General features: G+C 44.8%; 2 protein-coding genes across 5 annotated transcripts in view; one reads left to right on the forward strand and one right to left on the reverse strand.

Annotated features, from left to right (window-relative positions):
• JMJD6 (jumonji domain containing 6, arginine demethylase and lysine hydroxylase) overlaps positions 1-20,240 on the reverse strand; it is a 41,121-nt gene extending 20,881 nt beyond the window's left edge. Inside the window, exons 1-2 of one of the 2 annotated variants that reach the window (XM_089682665.1) lie at positions 19,582-20,240; positions 3,809-4,197 (exon numbers count right to left, since the gene is read on the reverse strand). In XM_089682665.1, coding sequence (XP_089538791.1) covers positions 3,809-4,197; positions 19,582-19,875 — 683 coding nt within the window. In that variant the 5' untranslated portion in view covers positions 19,876-20,240. The remainder of the gene's footprint in view (positions 1-3,808; positions 4,198-19,581) is intronic. The other variant, XM_089682664.1, reaches the window with a different exon arrangement.
• Positions 19,911-23,554, forward strand: part of METTL23 (methyltransferase 23, arginine) — a 28,803-nt gene continuing 25,159 nt past the window's right edge. Inside the window, exon 1 of one of the 3 annotated variants that reach the window (XM_089682666.1) lies at positions 19,911-20,224. In XM_089682666.1, the coding sequence (XP_089538792.1) occupies positions 20,126-20,224 (99 nt within the window). In that variant the 5' untranslated portion in view covers positions 19,911-20,125. The remainder of the gene's footprint in view (positions 20,225-23,554) is intronic. The other 2 variants (XM_089682668.1, XM_089682667.1) reach the window with 2 other exon arrangements.

The raw sequence follows: 23,554 nt of genomic DNA on the forward strand, positions 1-23,554 counted from the left end.
CTGACCACCAGCGCAGAGGAGGCAAAGGTTCCACTGACCACCAGTGCAGAGGAGGCAATGTTTCACTGCCCACCAGCTTTTGGGCATCTGAGTGCATTTCCTACCTTGTGGAGGCTTCTGCTAAAATCACAGCCAGTCCAAGCAAATATATATTTTCTCTGGCAGCACACTGACCAGCCATGTGAAAGCTCGGACGAGTCATGGCTCGTGACGTCATCGCCTGGCGCCATCTGATGTTCAGCTGCTGGGACAACTTGGCTAGCGTGCTAACAGAGAGGGCTCTGTGTACCCACTGCAGCACGTGTGCCATAGGTTCACCACCACTGGCCTAGATTTAAAGGAAGTGGGATGAATGACACTAGTCATAATTCAAGCTGGAAGAGTGAGGACATCTAGTGAAAGATAATTGCAGCAAAAGCTATTTTTTTTAATTTAACCACTTGCCTACACCAAGCAAATGCCGACATTTCTCTCCTACAAAAGTACTGTGACACCCCTGGATTCAGGTGTTCTTACAATCACCTCCATGGCCGCAAGTGTATAAAATCAAGCACCTAGACATGCAGACTGCTTCTACAAACATTTGTGAATAAATGGGTCGCTCTCAGGAGCTCAGTGACTTCAAAACATGGTACCGTGATAGGTTGCCACCTATGCAATAAGTCCATCCATGACATTTCCTGGCCTCTAAATATTCCACGGTCAATTGTTAGTGGTATTGTAACAAAGTGGAAGCAACTGGAAACAACAACTCAGCTACAAAGTGGTAGGCCATGTAAAATGACAGAGCGGGGTCAGCGCATGCTGAAACGCACAGAAGTTGCCAACAGTCTGCAGAGTCAATAGCAAAAGCCCTCCAAACTTTGGCCTTCAGATTAGCACAACAGTGCGTAGAGAGCTTCATAGAATGGGTTTCCATGGCAGAGCAGCTGCATTTAACCCTTACATCACCAAGTGCAATGCAAAGCGGCGGATGCAGTGGTGTAAAGCATGCCGCCACTGGACTCTAAAGCAGTGGAGACGTGTTCTCTGGAGTGACCAATCATGTTTCTCTGTCTGGCAATTCAATGGACGTGTTGATTTGGCAGTTGCTAGAAGAACAGTATGTTGTGGGATTGTTTTTCAGGTGTTGGGCTTGGGGAAATCTTAAAGCGTCAGCATACCAAGACATTTTGGACAATTTCAATTTCATACTCCCAACTTTGTGGAACCTCACAAATGCGCTTCTGGAAGAATGGTCAAACATCCCAATAGACACACTCCTAAACCTTGTGGACAGCCTTCCCAGAAGCGTTGAAGCGGTTATAGCTGTAAAGGGCGGGCCAACTCAATATTGAACCCTACGGATTAAGACTGGGATGCCAGTAAAGTTCATGTGCGTGTAAAACGCAGGCATCACTGCAATACTTTTAGCAATATACCTAAATACACACACAGTGAAGGAAATAAGTATTTGATCCCCTGCTGATATTGAATGTTTGCCCACTGACAAAGAAATGATCAGTCTAAAAATCGAATGGTAGGTGTATTGTAACACTGAGAGACAGAATAGCAACAAAAAAAATCAAAAGAAATGCATGTCTAACAAATTATGCACTGATTTTCATGTTCATGTGGCAAACATTCAAAATCAGCAGGGGATCAAATACTTATTTCCTTCACTGTATATACACACACACTATATATATATATATATATATATATATATATATATATATATATATATATATTATACACACACATACACTTTTTTTTTTTTTTTAAGCAGAGGCCCTAGAGAATAAAATGGTGAGTGTTGCATTTTTTGTTATACATACACAATATATAATCCAGATGATGTTCCACCAAGTAAGGAGATACCCAACAAGTCACGCTTTAAAATTTTAATTTCCACACTAGCCATTACCACACTCGTGGAATGGCACCAAACTACGGTACTTAATATCCATAGGTGGTGCTTTAATAATTTTTTTTTACAGGTTAGCAGTTTAGAGTTACAGAGGAGTTCTAGCACTAGACTTCTTACTCTCGCTATAATGTTTGAGGCAATACCTCACGTGTGGTGCCAAAACAGTTTACATATGTGGGTGCAAACCAGGGGCGGACTGACAACTCATGGGGTCCCTGGGCAATAGGGGATCATGGGGCCCCTGTATCCTTGACCAAACTCAAAAAAAGCCTATGAAAAAAAGGTACCAGGGGCATCTCATGGGGCCCCCTACTGACCCTGGGCAGTGCCCGAGTTTCCAAATGGTCAGTCCGCCCCTGGTGCAAACTCCCTACCTCCCACTGCCTGTAAAATCAATTCAGCAGCTAATCAGACACTAGGACGACTTTTACAAAAGAGGGAATCGCTGGCTGAAAAGAAAGATATCAGAATGATGCCTGTACCTGTAGCATCATCCCACGCATTGGAAAGTGGTTAAATTGGTAGTTTAATTTTTTACTTTTGGTTGGAGTTTCGCTTTCCCATCTCTGCTTTGGCTTGTAAGTATTCTGCATGTTGGGCCATCGAGGACCATTAAATATACATTTTCTGATAGCTGGAGAGAAACCTCTACAGCCTACAGAAAACAGTGGCATTGAACAGAAGTACAGACCCTTATACCTTGCTGCATCTGGTTTAGATTCTTTCCAAAACACAAGCGAATTGGTAAAGTGAAAATTGGGCCTTAGGATTTATTAGCAGGCTTACAAAGTTGGTTTGAATTTTCAGAAAAGAAAGTGCAGCTCTAGCTGCAATTTTCACCTCTCTGGCGCTGTCCCGTTCTTTTTTCCGCAAGATGTCTTCCAGGTGGAATGCACATTGGATATAATTTTAACCCAAAGGAAACACTAAGTATACAGGACATCACCACAGCATCCTGCACTTGTGTAAGTATTCAGATATGTGCCAACATCAGCACCACTCTGCATTGAGGATCTTCCACAAGAGTGTCACATGACCAGTCTTTAACCACAAGCCTACAGGGCACTTATACCCCCTTCCTGCCCAGGCCAATTTCCAGCTTTCAGCGCTGTCGCACTTTGAATGAAAATTGCATGGTCATACAACATTGTACCCATATGAAATTTTTATAATTTTTTTGTGACAGATAGAGCTTTCTTTTGGTGGTATTTAATCACCTCTGGGTTTTTTATTTTTTCTTAAACAAACCAAAAACCACAGAACATTTAGAAAAAAAAATGTTTTTTCTTAGTTTTTGTTATAAAATTTTGTAAATAAGTGATTTTTCTCCTTCGCTGATGTGCGCTAATGAGGCTGCACTGATGGGCACTGATGAGGAGGCACTGGTAGGTGGCACTGAATGGGCATTGACAGGCATCACTGACGGGCACTGATAGGCAGCACTGATGCACACTGATAGGCAGCACTGACTGGCACTGATTGGCAGCACTGATAGGTTGCACTGAAAGGTAGCTCAGATGGGCAGTGATATGTGGCATTGATGTGCACTGGCAGGCACTGATATGTGGCACTGATGAGCACTGACACAAGGCACTGCTGGGGCTACACTGATCATCAGGGCACACTGATCATCAGTGCCCCGATGATCAGTGTACATGTCCCCTCCACGGAAAGCCGATTACCGGCTCTCCTCTCGAGCTGTGCCGATATATATATTAACAACTCCTATATATTGGGTGGCCCTCGGAGGAGGGTGGAACCCAGAGCTGGCCCTACATATGTTACAAATTACTTTTCTGGTGAATTTCATTTTTATAACTTGCAGCAACATCAATGGGTTTTGTAACTTATAACTCCTTGCACCATTTAGAAGATAAACAAAACCTAATCTCAATGTACCTGTATGGCGGTCTGCGTTTCTCGCCTGCGTACTGGAAGAGGTCATCCGTAAAATATTTTGGCACTTCATAGTCATCCAGTAATTTTTTTCTCTTGGGATGTTCTCCATAACTGCTGTCAAAGATGTACAGTGGGCTGTCATCCCGGGTCCCCTCCATGTACTCAATGTAATATTTCATTTTCATCTTCACAGAATATCCATCATTATCCTCTCCACACTTGAACTTCTGATTGCGATACTTTCGCTTCAGCCTTTCCAGCGTCCATTTCTCCTGTGCTGGCCAACCAAGCTGAGCATTGGTGAGGACTACTGGCTTGTAAGGTTTCTCAAAGCGTTCAATAAATTCTTCAAGGCTGAGCTGGGAAGCATCCGCACGCTCTACATTATCCTGTAGTGGGGGGGGGAAAAGGGAGTCTGTAAGCAATTGTAAAGCCATATTTTTTAAAATAACAAACATGCCATGCTTACTTGCTCTGTGCAATGGCTCTTCACAGAGTAGCCCCTATCCTCCACTTCTTGGTTCCTCCGCTGATGCTGCTGGCTGCTCCAACTTGCCCTCCATCTCCCAACCATCCCCCCCCCCCCCCCCCCCCAAGTCGAGCTGCTTGCTATGGAGGCACACATACGGGCTTGCTCCCGTTATAAATGAGTATAACAAGCATGCTTTACTGCATAGATTGTTACTGTTCTGGTTTTAGTAACACTTTAATGCAGAGAATGCATTAAGGAAAAAATCCTTCAGCCTTTAGAACCAGTTTAAAGCAGACCAAGTTAAATAAAATGAACAGCCCAGCAATAGTAAAAATAATAAAGCAGCTTTTGCTACAATACTCAACTCCAGAGCTGCCCCACACAGTTATTTCATTTATTTTTTATTATTCTTGTATATGTAACCATTCATTTTTGCTTATATTTTAATTTCTGCCCAGAATTCAATTACCGTATTTTTCGCTCCATAAGACGCACTTTTTTCCCCCCCAAAAAGGGGGGAAAATGTTAGTGCATCTTATGGAGCGAATATGGAGCGGCCGGTCCGGTATTTCCACCGCCGCGTCAGAATACCGGGCCGGCCGCTCAGCTCTGCAGCGGGACCTTATGGAGATGACTGCTGACCTTTGGGGAGGTGGGGGAGCGGGCACCTAAATTTGACAGGTACCCGCTCTCACTTCCACGGAGTTGTTCTTTGACCTTACCTGTTCCTCTATCCAGCGGCGCGCTGTCTTCCCGGCTTCTGTAGTGTCGGCACTATATAAATCCTGTATAATAATAATAATAATAATAATAATAATAATGTAGCATTTGTATAGCACTGACAATTTACACAGTGTTTTACATATACATTTTCCCTGTCAAGAAGCTTACAGTCTAAGGTCCCTAACTCACATTCAAAACATACACATACTAGGGCCAATATAGAGAGGAGCCAATTAACCTACCACAATCTTCAGAGTGGGAGGAAAACTGGAGTACCTGGATGAAACCCATGCAAGCATAAGGAGAACATGCATGGTAATGTCATGGTTGGGATTCAAACCAATGACCCCAGTGCTGCCAGGCAGACGTACTAACCACTACACCACTCCACTGACTGTGCATGTTAAAAACACAGAATCTGAGCTAGACCGTACAAAAACCCTTACCATATTCAGATATTGCCTTTGCTAGACCTGTGGAAGCACTGAGGCAATGAGCAAGTATGTTCTTACAACACGCACAGTAAAATAGGGTCTTGTGAATGCAAACAATAAAAGCAGACATAAGATGTTGTGCAGTGCTAAAGAGCAGCATCCACACACATGTAATATGAATAGATACGGAGGACTACACCCAGCATACAAGACAGGAGAAAGAGCACTAGGCTGTATTCATACATCCATAATAAGAACAGATATTGAGAACTGCACCCAGAACAAGTGTCACTGCGGAGCACCCATACATATAGCAGAAGAACAGATAGCCAAAGCGTGACTTTAGCATTCTGTGAAAAGCGATCCGCATCTTTCAGAGGGGCCTAAGCAGCCATGTCCAGGCCAGCTTTCACCTCCTGCATGCCTCTTTTTGCCGAATGGTAATCGTTGATGCAACCAACATGCCACAAGCCAAGCATTTCACACACGGTTAAAGAACAGCCCTACTGACTTGAATGGGCGATTCTGACAGGCTGTGCCACCTGTCAGCTCAACAGGATGCATTAAAATCCTTGCAGTGGAAAGCACTGCAGGGGGGTTAGTTGCTCAACTGCCTATTAGCGATGCACCAATATAGCAGCAGCTAAACATTTTGTTTAAAAATTAAGGTTATTGGTGTTTTTCTGATTAAAAAAAAAAAAAAAAAAAGTGTGCAGATAATGGCCGAAAAGATTAGCTTACCTCATGCGTATTACAGCCAGTGCAGTAATATATAGCCTCCGTGGACACCGCTCTCTCTCCGCAGCCATAACTCTGCTCTATTGTTCGCCCTCAAAAGCCCAGCTATTCTTGCATGATGCCGCTCTGACCGTCGCCCACCTTTCCCAATCAGTTAATAGGACTAACAAAGTGAGTGCTGAAGGTGGGCAATTTATGAGTGAATAGAAAAGTTTGTTTTAATTTAGTCATTTTCCCCCCTTTTTCTTTAAAATGGATTAGTTTTTTTTTTCTTCAGGATTTCACTCTCACTCCAGTTGTTAATCTTATCATATCACTGCACTACCAGCAAAGGTAGTCCATGTCTGTGGTGTGCAAAGATTTAAAAAAACAAAAACAAAAGAAAACAAATAAAAAACACAAAAAAAAAAACCCAAAAACTTTATTTTGGTTTTCGGCCAAGTGCATTCTGGATTTTTGGCTTTCGGTCCAGAATCTTCATTTCGGTGCACCACTAGTGCCTATTTTTACCATCTGCCCACTCATGCGAAAGAGGCCATACTGAGAACTACACCCAGCATACAGAAATGAGCAGCATCTATACATTCAGAAGAACAGATACAGAGAATCACATTCAGAATACAGAGCAAGAGAAGTGCTACTGTGCAGTGTCCATACATTACAAAAGAAGGACACTAAAAACTAAATCCAGGGTAATTTGTATGACATGCAGGTCGACGGGTTATCCAGGGAGATTCCCTGGATTTTAGGGTGAACTGATATGGCTGAACTGGTAATATACAGACTTCTGTATTGGATGAAGAGTGGAGAAGACACTGGGCCCAATCCTCTGCAGGGGTGGCCAACTTGCGCTTCTCCAGCTGCTGCAGGACTACAAGTTCCATCATGCCTCTGCAAGTCAGTAACTTCCCATCTTTGCAATCCCTCATGGGAAATGTAGTTCCACAACAGCTGGAGAGCCACAGGTTATCCACCCCTGCGAGTCTAGTGGAGCTCTGTCTTTCAGTGGACTGGTGGATTAGCAATGTCAAACCCACCTCAACCATGTGAAAATGGACTGGCACAGAAAGCATTTTGCACCAATTACATTTTTTTGGATAGGACAAGTTTTTATTGCTCTCTATGACCCTGCTGGTGACATTTCCCCACACTTCCTGTCCCTATGACAGCTAAGAAAGAAATTAGAGGAGCGGTTGTCACCAGGAAACTGACTGTACCGAGAAAAATAAGTGTTCCTCTATAATCTTTTCCCTACTCATTGGACAGAAAACCAATAACTTCCTATTCTTTACAAGGAAGAAAGAGAAAATCCTCTAATAGGGTCACACGTCATGGTAAAAACTCCATAAGGATTCTATCCAATTCCCAATGTGTTCAAACCAGAGTAACTTTAGGCTAGAAAATTAAAATGGGCAAACAGCCAGGAATGTAAAACACAGAACAGACATGCCTTGTCTCCTCGGCATTACAGCTACTTACCTGCCTGTCTGCCCCTGTACAGTGAGCTACGCAAGCACAGCTCACTGCACAAATTCGGCAATGCCGAAGCTAGTGGGATTCCTGTGCATGCGCAGGGAATGACATCATTGTGGCCTAACCAATGACAGCATCAGGCAACCGTGACCTGGAATCCAGTCACACGAAGATGTCAGCAGCCAGGGGGGAGTTCCGGGGATGGCACATCACTGGATTCAAGGCGAATATAGTTCCCCTTTAAAGTATAACTAAAATCAAAATAGTATTCTTCTACACAACAGTCATATGGACCTCGAACAACTTCTGCACCACCCTATAGCAGAAATACTGCTACAGGGCGGCACGGGTGCACAAAATCATGTATATATACACACGTGAGTTTGCATTTCCGGGTAGGGGGCGTGCGAGAGCCACGCTCACCGTACCCGTGCTGCCGTCCGCAGCCTTGACTGTCAATCACCGAATCTCGCCCGGTGATTACTCGCCAGCACCCAGTGATCGGCGACCATCTCAGATGGGGTAGAGACCAGTGTATAAACAAAAACACAGATCTCTCTCCTGTCAGCTACTGCACACAGCTTTGTATGGCTCTGCATAGCAGAGCCATACAAAGCAATGTGCTTACAGTGGAAAGTACATACAGCATACTGTGAAAGAGCACACAGTTAACCCTTTGATCGTCCCACGTTATCCTCTTCCTGCCCAGTGTCATTAGTACAGTGTCAGTGCTTTTTATTAGCACGGAACACTATTTGTGTCACTAGGGGATGTCAGTGACACTAAGTCAGTTCCCCCCAGTGTCAGAATGCCCGCCACAGTCTTGCCGCGAATCGCAGCCATTACAAGAAAAAAAAAAAATCCAGTATATATACTGCCACTTGTAAACTCTATAGCTTTCATGTAAACTGATTAATATACACATTGTGATTTTTTTTTTTTTTTTAGCAGACATGTAGCAGAATACATTTTGACCTAAATTTCTGACGAAATTTGATTTAAAATTTTTTTTTTTAATTGGACTTGTTTAATAGCAAAAAGTCAAAAAATATAGTTTTTTCTCGAAATCGTTGGTCTTTGTTTATAGCACAAAAAAAAAAACAAAAAAAAAAAAAAAAAAAACGCACAGGCGAACAAATACCACCAAAAGAAAAGACTATTTGTGGGAAAAAAGGACGTAAATTTAATTTGGGTGCAGCGTTGCATGACAGCCCAACGGTCAGTTAAAGTAACGCAGAGGCGTAATGCAAAAAATGGCCTGGTCAGGAAGGGGGGGGGGGTAAATCCTCAGGGGGGCAAGTGGTTAGGAGGAACAGCAAAGGCAACAGCAGATTGCAACCCAGTTTCACAGTTCAATCAGTTTAGAGCTGTCAGATCTATAAAATGATTGCTGGCTAGCCACTAGATGATATTACCCCTCATAAGTGTAATGGTTTTCCCATCTGGAAGCCCCCAGCAATATCCAATTCATTATTTAGTCCAAAGACACAATATAACTGCTGGGATTGTACTATGTACAGTGTAAAGAAATTACATGGCCTACAATATCTCGGATATAAAAATAGGTGGTTTAACTGTCCCAGGACCCCCCCGGACACTTTTCAGAAGAGCAACAAGGGCTGCCTCCAGTGTAAACAAGCCCTAAAAAGGCTGCCTTTGTGTCCCTATGGAATTTCTCCCACTTTAGCTATGCACAGCAAAATGTTTCTCTTGATGGCCTAAACACTGAGCGAGAAATCTTGCTGCCTCAGCTACACGGGTGATTCTATAGGAACAAACTATGCAGCTTCTTAGGGATCCTAAGCAGGCAATTTTCAACAAATTGCTAGCAGCAGAGTTGCCCATGAGAACAGTCTCATTGTGTTGGATATTTACCAAGAGATCACAGGAAAGTCATACACTCATTTTTTCCCCCAATTATCAGCATTTATCATTTGTGCACCAAAGCGGATGATCGGCCCCAAAAGCTGAATTGCCTGAGGGGGTCAATTATACTCATGACCAGCAGATTAAACAAAGAATTCCCTGATGATATGAAATGTTGTACCACGTATTTCTAATAATAACAGCTCTGATCAGTAAGCAATACGTCTTGAGAACACCACAAAGTCCTATTCCCTTCTGCACTAACTCTTCGAATCCCAGGTTATTTAAAGCCAGCCAAAATATTTCCATGGATGTGGTGGGAAAAGGTTAGAACCTCTGCCAATTTTGTATTGTTACCTGTGTATCAGAGGTTTCTCCCCACAACCTTCATTTCAGACATCAGACAAAACTGGAAGTGAGGGGATTTTTCCCCCAAACAAAGGCAGCAACAAAAATAACAGAAGGTTTTACCCTCCTCATGACCAGGCCTTTTTTGTGCCATTTAGCACTGTACTACTTTAACTCGTAATTGCGCAGGCATGCAATACCGTACCCAAATGAAATCATATTTTTTCACACAAAATAGAGCTCTCTTTTGGTAGTATTTGAGCATTACTGGGTTTTCAATTATTTTTACGATAGAAATTAAAAAAAGACTGAAAATTTGGGGGGGGGGGGGGAATTCTATTTTCTGCCATAAAACATATCCAATAAAAATTAAAAAAAATTAAGTTTCTTCATAAAATTGGACCAAAATGTACATGTCTTTGATAATAGAAAAAAAAAAAAATTCCCCAAACAAAATTTACATTGATTGGTTTGCATGAATTGTTATAGCAACCACAAACTATGGGATATATACTCAAATTTTGTTTATTTTATATACTACTAATGGCGTTGATCAGTGACTTATAATGGGACTTCGATAGCACAGTGGGCACCATCACACTGAGGAGTTTTTGAAGCTTTTTTTGAGTTTAAAAAAAAATTAAACAATCCTTCGACTAACGGTGACTGTATTTCTAGGAGCCCTTCAGGACAGCACCTGGAGAGAGCGCAGCTCCACCCACAAAACACCACAGCTTAAAAGACCGCCTCCCTCAGTTATAGCTGAGTAACCTCTGACATGCTGGAAAACAGAAATGAAAAAAAAAAAAACATACCATGCCAACTACAGAATTACAGACATAATAAAAAAGGGAGGGTTAGAGGCTTCTGTCCTGAAGGGCTCCTAGAAATACCATCATCGGTAAGTCTATCTAAAAGATTTGTCTCCTCGCCCTTCAGGACAGCACCAGGAGAAGATAACCGAGTAACTTACCCCTAGGGTGGGACCACCGCTTGCAGGACCTTCCTGCCAAAAGACTGGTCTGTCGCGTCCAACAAATCCACTCTATAATGGCGTATAAATGTGGAGAAACTGAACCACGTAGTCACTTTGCAAATCTGTTCCGGAGATGCACCAGCCTTTTCAGCCCAAGAGGCCGCCACTGATCTTGTAGAGTGTGCAGAGACCCCCTCCGGAGGCAATTTGTCTAGTGCCCCGTACGATTCTTTGATGGCCTGTCTGAGCCATCTGCCCAGAGTACTTTTGGAGGCTTCTCTCTCCCTTTCGGTTTCCATAAAGAGTGTAAATAAGGAATTAGACTTTCTAAACCCTTTTGACACTTCCAAAAATCTCAGACATCTTCTCACGTCTAGCGTATAGAACGCCTCTTCACCCGGATTAGCTGGAGTTGTACAGAAGGTAGGCAGTACTATTTCCTGTGTATGATGAAAGGCTGAGGAGATCTTCGGGCGAAAGCTCGGATCTGTTCTAAGGACCACCTGGCACAGAAAAACAACTAAAAAATGTTCAGAAATTGACAGTGCTTGGATCTCACTAATCCTTCAAGCTGATATAATGGCAAATTAGAAAAATGTTTTTTAGAACTACATTTTGCACGGACGCCTCCTCTAGGAGCTCAGTTTCTTTGCGAGGCCCTGTAAAACTAAAGACAGATCCCATTTCGGAAAAACTGAAACTGGCCTGGTCCGGCCAAAGCTTTAAAAAAATAAATCTAATAATTAGCGCCTCCTGGGATAACCTCTTCTCCAGGAAAGCAGATAAAGCTACTTGAGATTTAAGGGTGCTTGCAGCTAGTTCCATCTCCATTCCTTCATGGAGAAATTCCAGGACCGACGATTCTGTTCACCTGGAAACCCTTCTCTGAACACCAGGAATTATACCTTCTCCATACTTTCAGATAATCGTTCTAGTCACTTCTTTCCTGCTTGACAGCAAGGTGGTGATAAGCTTCTCCGATAACCCCTTTCTTCTTAGGAGTTCTTCAAAAACCACGCTGTTAGGTTGAATCACTCAACTTCTGGATGCAGCACTGGCCCCTGGACTAGCAGATCCTGACTGGAAGTTTCCAGGGGGGTCTGGAGGATAGGTTCCAAAGCGTCAAGAGCCAAAGCCTTTTTGGCCAGTAGGGTGCTATCAGAATTAAGCTTGTTGTTTCCTGCTTGAAATTTCTAAGTACTAGAGGAACGAGTTGAAAAGGGGGGGGACCACGTAGGACAAAGGGTAATTCCAGGGATGAGCTAACGCATCCAGGCCTAGAGCCTGGTCTTCCCTGTGAAGGGAGAAAAACACCAGTGCCTTTGTGTTTAGGTGGCTTGCAGATAGGTTGACCTGAGAAACACTCCAAGCTTCCGTGATCAGCTGGAACACTCCCTTCAATCCCTACTCGGATTCTACTACTTTGCTCAGGAAATCTGCAAGCCTTTTAAGTAAATGGCTGAGAGGGAGGCCAAATTCTTTTCTGCCCAAGACAGGATCTCTAGAGCCAAATCCAAGAGACCCCTGCTCCTTGTGCCCCCCCCAGCCTTGATATGTAAGCTACCGCTGTTGTATTGTCTAATAGGACCTGAATGTGCTGCCCTTTCGCCAACTGATGAAAGGAAAGAAGACCCAGCTGGGTGGCCTTCAATTCCCACCAGTTAAAGGACTTCCTGGCCTCCGCTTTGGACCACGGGCCCTGTGCCGACTGATCTCTGAAGTGGGCTCCCAACCCCCATGCACTTGCGTCTGTTAAGCGTTTGGCCTTCGGAAATTACCATGGTAGGCCCCTCTCTAAATTGGATGGATCTCACCACAAAAAGCACCCTCTGTACCTTTGGAGCGATCCATATAAGCATGTCCAGCGGATCCGGATATGTCCACATTCGCAGGATGTCCCCCTGAAGGGGGCAGGAATGGAATCTGGCCCACTGGGATGCCGGCGGTAAGCAGTCCCGGGACTCACATGGCCATTCTGACCGACACCAACAGGTTGCACTGCACCTGCTTCAAGGCCGACTGAATCCTTTTTATTTTCTCTTCCGGAAGGAATATCCGCTGTTGAACGGAATCTATGATAACCCAGGTACCTTATTCTCTGGGCTGGAATCAGGTCAGACCTTTCAAGATTTAACAGCCATTCCAAGTTTCTCAGATGTGTCTGAGTCATCTGAAATCAAACAGCAGCTGCATCCTGGTTTCTGCAAACATGGAATAGATCATCTAAATATGGCACCACCAAAACCCCTCAACCTCAGAGGTTCTAGTGCTTCCGCCACGACCTTGGTGAACACCCTTGGAGAAGATGACAGGCCGAAGGGTAGTGCTCTGAACAGCAGGTGCCAGAATGCGATCCCAGATTGATCTGCCAGTTGGAGGAACTTCTGAGAAGTGCAATCGGAATATGAAGATAAGTGTCCTGCAGATCAATAGTTGCCACAAAGCAACCCGGGGATAGCAGCTTCCTTACTGAAAAAATTGTATCCATGCGGAAGTGCTTGCACCAAATGGATCTGTTCAGTAGCTTTAGATTCAAGATTTGACAGAACTTCCCTGAAGACTTTTGGACTAGGAAAATGTGTGAGTAGAATCCCCGGCCTTCTTGTTCCCCTGATACCTGAATGATGACCTCCTGCTGCATCAGTTCTTCAAAAAGGGACGTCATTGCTGAGGCCATCTCCTGACACATTGGGAGACTGGTCACACAAAATCTGGTTGGTAGCGTCCAGGAGAACTCTAGGCCGTACCCCTGGGACACCATATTCCTGACGAAGGCACTTGATGTTGCTTCTTCCCACAGTGAGGAGAAGGCCTGAAGCCTCCCTCCCACCGAAGAGAGATGTCATTGGCTCTTGGACGGCCGCTCTGGGGGTCTGAAGAGTACCCCCTCCTTTACCCGTTTCTTTGGAAACTCCAACTTCTTTTCTGGGTCTGTTCCTTATTTCTTTGGGTTTGTGAAAAAAGGACAAAAATTCTGACAGGTTGCTTCTTACTTTTGGATGGGAAAGCCTTTTTCTTATCCGCTGTTCTATCCAGCACTGACTTCAGATCCGGGCCGAAGAGCAGGTTCCCAGAAAGGGGGGATTCCCCATAACTTCACTTTGGAAGCGGAGTCTCCCAACCAGGTCTTGAGCCAAATAGCCCCCCTAGCCGAGTTGACCAACGCTGAAGACGTGGCCGTCATTCTGATAGATTCAGCCGATGTGTCTGCCATATACTTCATGGTTTTTAGAAGGATCGGGAACAACTCTAAAAGCTCCCTTCCTGGAGGTCCCTGCCTCGACATGATCCCTCACCTGTTCTTACCAGCACTCCAAAATTTCTGGCCACCACCGTGGAGGCCATAGCTGGCTTGAGGTTGGTCAGGGAAGAGTCCCACGCTTTAAGGAGCAATTCTGCCCTCTTATCCATTGCATCCTTCAGAATGCCCATATCCTCAAACGCCAAGTCCGTGTGTCTTGAAACCTGCGAGGAGGCCACACCCAACCTCGGTTTCTTATTCCACACCAGGGACTCTTCTTCCTTGAAGGGAAACCTTCTCCTTAAGGATTTGGAGAAAAAAAAAAAAAAGAGGCCCCTTTCTGGATCCTTCCATTCTGTCTTTACAGAGTCTGATAAAACCTGATGGACCGGGAAGACTCTGTTTGGCTTGTCCCAGGCCTTGGTACACATTTTATCGTGGACTGACAGCTGGACATTTTCCACCTGGATCTCCTGTGTCGTATATATTGCTTTGAGCAGGTCGTCGTCCTCCTCCAATGAAAGTTTGAATCTGGACGAGCTTGAAACCTGCTCCTCATTGTCCTCTTCCTTCGAATCTGTGAGGGATGGAAAGAGGCTCTCTCTCTTCATCTGAGTCGCTGATATCCTTCTGGCCTAAAAAGGATGGATGAGGTCTGGACGAGGTGCTATGTTGCAAAGGAAGGTGAAGCATCGGCAGTTTATCCAGCAAAGATTGGACCGATCTCTGGGTCTCCCACAATTCCTTTTTGACAGCTGCAAACATGTCACTGCATAGCTGCGAAAATGATTCTTTTACTAAATCCGCCACACATGCTTTACAGAGCAGTTTCAGCCATGAATCTCTCAGGGGATTCCTACAAGATGGACACTTCCTTTTAATTGGCGTGACCCCTTTTGTGTTGACCTTGGCCTGAAACATAGAAAAGGAGCAGGGCAACAGAAAAACTACATCTTCCTCCCGTCCAGCCGGATCCTCCTTAGCCCACCTTCCAAACCCGCTGCCAAGGTGCAAGAGAGGGTGAGTGAGAGAGGAGAGGGGGAGACTTAGCCCACAAAAACCCCTAAGTCATCCCCCCAAGCCGTGAAGCAGAGCGGAGTTACCTCTGTGCCACAGGAGCAAGCTTCCGTACCAGGGAATGCAACACACCAAAGTGAAAACACCAAAAGAACCCCACTGTAAGGATAGAGGGCACCACTGTACCGCCCTTACCTGGGTTAGGTTGGTGGATGATGCGCCTGCTTCCACCACTGATGCTGGACAGTCCGTTTCCTACATCCTGCAGAGAGCGCAACTTGCTTAGACCTGTGGTCCTTTAAAGTTCCCGCTGATCTCCAGTGTTGGTGACCCGGAAGCACCTGCCGACCTTCCCCCTCTCCTTGCGTTCCAGTGGCCATAACCAGTGCCACCAATCCCTCGCCAGAAGTCTCGCCCACCAGCATGGCGTCTCCCGCGGCCGGATCCACCAGGATCTCCGGAAGCCACCTGAAGGCTTCTCATGGGCCAGAACCCCAGGAGTCCCACTCCCTGAGGGAGAAGGATGCGGCACGAGCCTTGCCGCATTGACGTCACGCCGCTGAGGCTGCATGGAAGGCCGGCGGTCACCTTTGTCCCTGTAAGTTGTACTGACAGCTGTTTTTTTAATTCTTCCTTTTATTATACCAATAAAATACTACACTATCAGCACTTTTTCATTTTGTGGCTTGTGTTTACGAGCCATTTAAGGTGGAAACATCCTCTTTTTGGCTATTTTATCCTGTGGTGGAGAAGTATTGAGGAGCTGTTCCTGAGTACAGAGAGGGTCCTGTGAGTGAGGTCTGGAGGTATGCCTTGTATGCTGTTAGCGTGCCAGATGATTCCCATTCCTTACCTGAACCCAAATGACCACTGAGGATAAATTATACACATGCGCAATAATGTTGTTCTTCTGGGGAGTGCAATCACACTACAGATCCTTATCACGGAAGTCACGTGCACAGATTTCACGGAAAAATTGGACTGCTTTATGCTTATCCATGTTCATTGATTTTATTGTCATATTTTCAGTAATTATACACTAATGTCACAATGGTTATAAAAGTCACAATTCATCACGTCAGTATTTGACGGTACACCTTATTTGTATTGTGATCACTTTAGCGCCACTTTGCGCTCACGTTTTATGAGTCACTTCTTGAATTTCCAGCGCTACATTATTTATCAAGCTGTTTTGAGGATACAGAGGGTCATCCTGAATGCTAGCTGCTTTTGTTTAACCAGGCGCTCGCTAACTACTATTTTCTTGATGTGACAGGACTGTCTGGCCGGTCATCGCTCCCCTGAGCAAGAAAGGGGAGAAAAGGCGCTGGAACCCCCCCCCAACAGAGGAAGGAGCTGGGCTGGTCCACGTAATCCATCTGGGAGGTAATGACCGACGCACTCCCCCACTGGAGAGAGCACAACCCCCCCCCCCCCCAATAATCCAGTCCCTGGTGCCCAACCCGCAGCCTTTGGAATTTAAAGTATTACTAAACCCAGGACCCTGCATTCACTATATCTGGTCTCCCAAAGTACACAGCACATGGAAATGCAATTATTTTAGTAAACAAACTGCTAAATACCTTTTCTCATCAGCAGTTACAGCAGTCTTGTGACTTAGTGTCCAGCATATGTTAAAGCTTGTAGGAGTTTTCATTTTGCTCTAGGATGATGCAAAACCCCTGACCTCTGCCTGGACAGTGCTGATTACATGCACCCTGCCCAAAAAAAAAAATCTCTAGCAATACACACTAAACTGAGCATGTGCAGTTACTCCACACGATATGTCTTATCAGGAGATAAGAGGGGGTCACTGGAAGAAGGGGAGGTTCAGAGAAGTCAGGATCAAACAGCCTGTTTACACAATGCAGAGGATTAACCCATTAGGTTCCACAGCAAGTATAACAAGCATGCTTTACAGCATATACTGATTGATTTTACGGTTGAGGGTTTAATAGCACTTTAATATGAGTTCACAGACAAGTACATGAATCTGCCCGTGTCTGCTCTGGGGAAGGGGTTTCCACACCGCACACTACTTCCCTAGTACTCTCCCTCCCCTGCCATTGCACCCAATACACTGATAGGTGTGTGCCCGAGGATTTTTATAGTAAGAGGGGGTAGAGCCTGATGGGAACAGAGAGACTAGTTCCCCATCAGATCTGTTCCACTGTTGATTGTTAGCACAGGCAATGGGCAGATCCAAAGCACCATTCAGTCCAATAGCAGCTTTCTCATCCACCCACTGCTACGCACTGTCACCTAAAAGTGGAGCAGACCTGATAGGGAACTAGTCTCTCTGAGACCCCATCATGTCCACCCACCCAGTGACCCCCGATTCACATATATGTGGTGCTGAAAACGCAGCAAATCCTGTTCGTTTCCCGCAATGCCAGGAAATTGCACCATGTTCATGCGATCTGCTTAGGGTGTCAAGATTAAATCATCGACACCCTATAATAAGTTGCAAAACACAGTGCAATTGCCTAAATTAGTTCTCACAAGTGATCCTATTCCATGCGGGTGCAGTGCAATCTGAGTCAGGGGTCTAATAGACCCCAGATCTCTTCATAAAGAGGACCTGTCACTGCTCATGCTATCACAAGGGGTGTTGTGATGTTGCAAAAAAGTTGATAAAAATAAGAAACAGTGTGAAAATTTTTAATAAAATAAACAGAATTAAAAAAAAAAATTAAAACACCCCTGTCCTTCCATGCTCATTTTCCAGCACTGCCTTAACGAGTCACATGACACGGGGAAGGAAAATGGCTAATTGGGCCCAATTTGGACATTTTCACTTCTGTGAGGCATCCTCAAGCAGAAGGTGGAGAAGCACAAGGTCTCTAACATCCACCAGCTCCGTGATGACGTCATAGAGGAGTGGAAGAGGACTCCAGTGGCAACCTGTGAAGTTCTGGTGAACTCCATGTCCAAGAGGGTTAAGGCAGTGCTGGAAAATAATGGTGGCCACACAAAATATTGACACTTTGGGGTTTATTTACTAAAGCTGGAGAGTCCAAAATCAGACTCCCTTCTGCATAGAAACCAATCAGCTTCTAACCTCAGCTTGTTCAATGAAGCTTTGGCAATGAAACCTGGAAGCTGCTTGGTTTCTATGCAGAAGTGAGTCTGATTTTGCACTCTCCAGCTTTAGTAAATAAACCCCTTTGAGCCCAATGTGGACATTGTCACTTAGGGGTGTATTCACTTGTTTTGCCAGCAGTTTAGACATTAATAGCTGTGTGTTGAGTTATTTTGAGGGGACAGCAAATTTACACTGTTATACAAGTTGTACACTGACTACGTCACATTGTAGCAAAGTGTCATTTCTTCAGTGTTGTCACATGAAAAGAGAGAATCAAATATTAACAAAAATGTGAGGGGTGGACTCACTTCTGGGAGATACTGTACATATATCCCCACGGTTGGGAAGTGGATACCGGGGTTATGGCTGCAGTAAAGTGCCATAACCCCGGCATTTTTTTTTCAGCCAGCGATTACCTTTCTATTAAGGGAAGGGACGTCCCTCCCCTTCCCACCACTTTCTGATGGTTCTTGGGCTTACCTGGGTGATCGGTGAGCCCGACAACACACCCAACAATTGCAGCGACTGGGCAGATGAGTGAAGGAAAGATGACCTCCACTCATCTCTATGCCCATGAGGGACCAGAGCGACGTCATCGTGTCACTTCTGGACAACAGTAAACAATGCCATTTTTTTTTTCTCAAAGCACTAGAGCTTTTTTTTTTTTTCCTCCAACATTTTACATTGTAGAGGAGAGATGTAGAGTCTTATTAACCCCAGATCTCTCCATAAAGAGGATTCATCACTGCTTATCTATATCACAAGGGATGTTTACATTGATTGTGATAGGAATAAACATGATTTTTTTATAAATAAAAAAAAATAAAAATAAATTTAAAGCGTCACCCATACAGATTTTTAAGTATCGTAGTTTGGTGCCATTCCATGAGCGTGTGCAATTTTCAAGCATGACATGCTGGATATCTATTTACTCAGCGTAACATCATCTATCATGAAAACATTGGAGTTATATATTGTGTTTTGCTTTTTTTTTAAATTCATTAAAGTGTATTTTTTTTAAAAAAAAACTGCGTTTGAAAAATTGGTGCGCAAATATAATGGGACATAAAAAATTTCAGCGACCGCTATTTTATTCTCTAGGGCCTCTACTTCAAAAAATATATATAAAATCTTTGGGGTTCTAATTATCTAGCACCAAAAAAAAAAAAAAAGGCTTATTTTGTCATGTGTGAGAGAAATGTCAGGAGTGGCCTGGGATGGGAGGATGCTGTCCCCCCCCCCCGTGAGTGCCATGTGTACCCCCAGTACTATGTGACTGGTACCCTGTGTGTACTGGAACCATCCAATGTGGACCTAATATAGGGGGAGTCCAGCAGTACTAGCTGCTCATACAGTGCCGCCTCCCATTATAATGAGTAGAGGTGGGTGCTCTGACTCACCCGCACACCGTTGGTGCTCAGGTTGTACACCTCAACGTAATTATGGCGGCTCCAGTCCTGCGAATCCTTCAGCTCGGGCCGGGCACTCCGCTTGGCCTCCTTTATCCTTTTCTTACTCTTGTGGTTCATCCCGAGTATTCCCTGACAGGCGCGCTCCGGGCACCCAGCTATCTCCCAGCCGCTCACCAGACACCCAACGCTCCGCCCATCTTCGCATACCCCGTCTCCGGTTGGCTCGCAAGTATTAGGAAGTGTGGCGCCCTCCCGCACGCCTTGTCCTGAGCACGCCGCCATGTTGGAAAGGTCGACTCACACACCAAACTAGGAAACCCTAATACTATTCACCTTCACTGTTCTATCGGCGCTCCGCATATTTCTTCATAACCAAATGAGTGCACAGAACTGTCTACGGCGATTAAGACTTCAAATAAAGGTGTGCGGCTTCCTCTACCAATATGGCTGCCGGGTACCGACGATGGCGCCATTAGTGCGCGACAGTATGGCGGCGCACGTGCGGAGGAGCTCCCTCTGGTGATGCCTACGGATGGGGGAAGAAAGGGAGCCTCGGGTCGTGTTCCGGGAGTATGTGTACGGCCGGGAGGAGGGGGAAGAGGACGCGGAGCTCAGGCTGACCATCCCTGAGGTGCTGCTTCTACTATCGTCCGCAGTGGGGCGCCATGGGCTACGTGCAGAACTGCAGGCACCGCTTTAACCCGCTCAATGCTTGGGCGGCCAATCACTGCTCGAGCCTGGACACAGACACGCCCACTGTTCTCCTCATGACTTGTACCCTCTTGAAGAGCAGGCCTTTTCTGGCTTTTTGTTTACATGGAAAGAATCAATATTGTTTGCTAAACAATTCCTTAGAACCCTCAAACATTATATTTTTGGCAGAGACCCTAGAGAATAAATTGGCCGGTGTTAGAATTTTTTATGTCGCGCTGTATTTGCACAGCGGTTTTACAAACACATTTTTGGTGGAAAAAAGTTCACTTTTTTGAATTTGAACCACTTGCCCACCAGCCGATTTCCCCCCCCCCCCCCCCTTCCTGACTAGGCCATTTTTTGCATTACGGCGCTGTGTTACTTTAACTGACAAATGCGCGGTCATGCAACGCTGCACCCAAATGAAATTTACATCTTTTTTTCCCCACAAATTGAGCTTTATTTCGGTGGTATTTGATCGCCTGTGTTTTTTTATTTTTTGCGCTATATAAAAAAAAAAAGACCGCCAATTTTGAGAAAAAAACAGTATTTTTGTCTTTTTGCTATTAAACATGTCATGTAAAAAATCAAATTTTGTCATAAATTTAGGCCAAAATGTATTCTGCTACGTCTTTGCTAAAAAAAAATCCCCAAAATGAATTGGTTTACGTTATAGCGTTTACAAATGGCGGTATGTATACTGGGATTTTATTTTTACTAGTAATGGCGGTGATCAGCGACTTATTGTGCGACTGCGGTGGCCATTCTGACACTGGGGGGGAACTGATTGGTGTCACTGACATCCCCAGTGACACCAATACAGTGATCAGTGCTAATAAAAAGTATTGACAATGTACTAATGACACTGGTCAGGAAGGAGTTAACATGTGGGGCGATCAAAGGGTTAAGTGTGCGCTGTGTTAGTGCTTTCAACTGTAAGCACACTGCTTTGTAAGGCTCTGCTATGCAGAGCCGTACAAAGCAGTGTGCAGAAGCTGACGGGTGAGAACTGTATTGTTTACATACAGTTCTCTCCCTCTGTCGGTAATGCTCTGCGATCACCGGGTGCTGGCGAGTAATCACCAGCTGGGACCCGGTGATTGACAGCCGAGGCCGCGAATAGAGGCACGCGTCTTGTGCAAGCCTCCTACCTGGAAGTGTAAAATCACGTATATACTATATAAACACGTGTGTGTGTTATACACATGATTTTGCGCACCCCTGCCGCCTTTTCGCAGTATATCTGCCATAGGGCGGTGGGAAAGCGGTTTAAGTTGCACCGGTACCTTTGCAGTGCGATTTGAGCCTGTTCAGAATGAATGGGCTGAAATCGCACTACAAAGATTCACATGCGATTTGAACAGGAATGCGGTGCGATTCATGTCCGAATCACATGCAGTTTTCCCCACTGCTTCTGGGTTAACTTAGTATAGAAAGACAGGGAAGCGCCATCTGAATGTAGTAATGGGCAAACGGTTTATTAAAAAATTTAATAACAGCTCGCCTGTGAAATTTAAATCTGCATGGTCCTAGTGCCCTTGTCCTGCAGGACTCGCTGATGATGGAAAACCACAGCTGCTTGTGGTGCTCACAGGGCTGGAGGAGATGTCTAGGCAGTCTGCCCCCAAGCTGACATCAGTTCCCTACGTAGTGCTCCACTTTACCCACGTATGTGCTCCAAGCTGGCTTACAGGGGTCCTGGAACTTCCTACATCTCCAGCCCTGTGAGCACCACAGGCGGCCGTGGTTTTCCATCATCAAAGGGTCCCACGGGACGTAGACACTATGACCATGCAGATTTGGATTTGAGATGCAAGATATGTGGTTTTAACAGCTCATTAAAATGTTAAAAGTACATATCTTGCATGTCAAATCCAAATCTGCATTTTTTTCAATAAACTCTTTGCCCATGACGGCACTCAGATGGCGCTTCCCTGGCTTTCTATACTGGGTTCACACAGGAGCTGTGGGGGAAATCACAGGTGTTTCAGACAAGAATCGCACTGCATTCCTGTTCAAATCGCAAGCGATTCTTTGCAGTGTGGCTTGAGCCCATTCATTTTGTATGGGCTTAAATCGCACTGTAAATGTATCAGTTTCAGGTATCGGAGCATTTGCACAAGTAAGGGTACTCGTGCCAATACTCGGTATCGGTGCAACTCTAAATTGAATGCAAAAAAACCCCACAAAACATATCCTAATTTTTGGTCAAATATAAAAGATCATGTTACACCGAGTAAATAGACACCAATAATGCTTTAAAATTGTGCATGCTTGTGCAATAGCGCCATTGCCAACACTTTAAAAGATTTTATAGGTTACCACTTTACATTTACAGAGGAGGTCTGGCACTAGAATCACTACCCATGATCTGATGTTCACGGTGAGACCTCACATGTGTGGGCTGTTTGCTTGCGTTCTCCTTTGCGCGTGTGCACAGGGGGGACAGGGGTACTTTACTTTTTTAAAATGTATTTTTACACTGTCAATTTAACTTTTTTTAACTTTTATCACATTTATTGCTGTCACAGAGAATGTAGACAACCCTTGTGACAGCAATAGCCATGTGACAGGTCCTCTTTATGGAGACATCTGGGGTCAATAAGACCCCAGATCCATCCTCTTCCCTTAAAAGCATTCAGTCACACCAGGATCAGTTTGATCAAATGCTTTTCATTTTTAAAAATGGTACCGTTTACATCCATGTAAACTGGAAGTCATGTAAGGTCATCTTTTCGAGGTTACTATATCATAGAGCTGAACAAAGCCGATTCAGTCTTTGACTCTTATGATCAGCCGGCGGAAGCGTCGGCTGGTGGGATGGGAGATCCATGTAAAGCCGCGGAAGGTGGCAGACGTTCCCTCCTGCTGCTTGTACAAGCAATCCAGCAGCTAGTTTGCTGCTCGGATTGCTGTTAGAAGAGAGTCAACCATCGGCTTTAAAAAACAGTACCAGGATGATGCCTGCAGCTGCAGACATCATCCTGGTATAACTACTCAAACTCCAGTGATGTATGGGAACGTTGCTGGAGCTGAAGTGGAATATATATACACTATATTGCCAAAGTATTGGGACGCCTGCCCTTACACACAAATTAACTTTATCGGCATCCCAGTCTTAGTCCGTAGGGTTCAATACTGAGTTGGCCCACCCTTTGCTGCTATAACAGCTTCAACTCTTCTGGGAAAGCTGTCCACAAGGTTTAGGAGTGTCTATGGGAATGTTTGACCATTCTTCCAGAAGCGCTTTTGTGAGGTCAGGCACTGA

The sequence above is a fragment of the Staurois parvus genome, unplaced genomic scaffold (genome assembly GCF_062004578.1).
Source record: "Staurois parvus isolate SC_StPar_1 unplaced genomic scaffold, SC_StPar_1.0 ptg000293l, whole genome shotgun sequence".
Lineage (NCBI taxonomy): Eukaryota > Metazoa > Chordata > Amphibia > Anura > Ranidae > Staurois > Staurois parvus.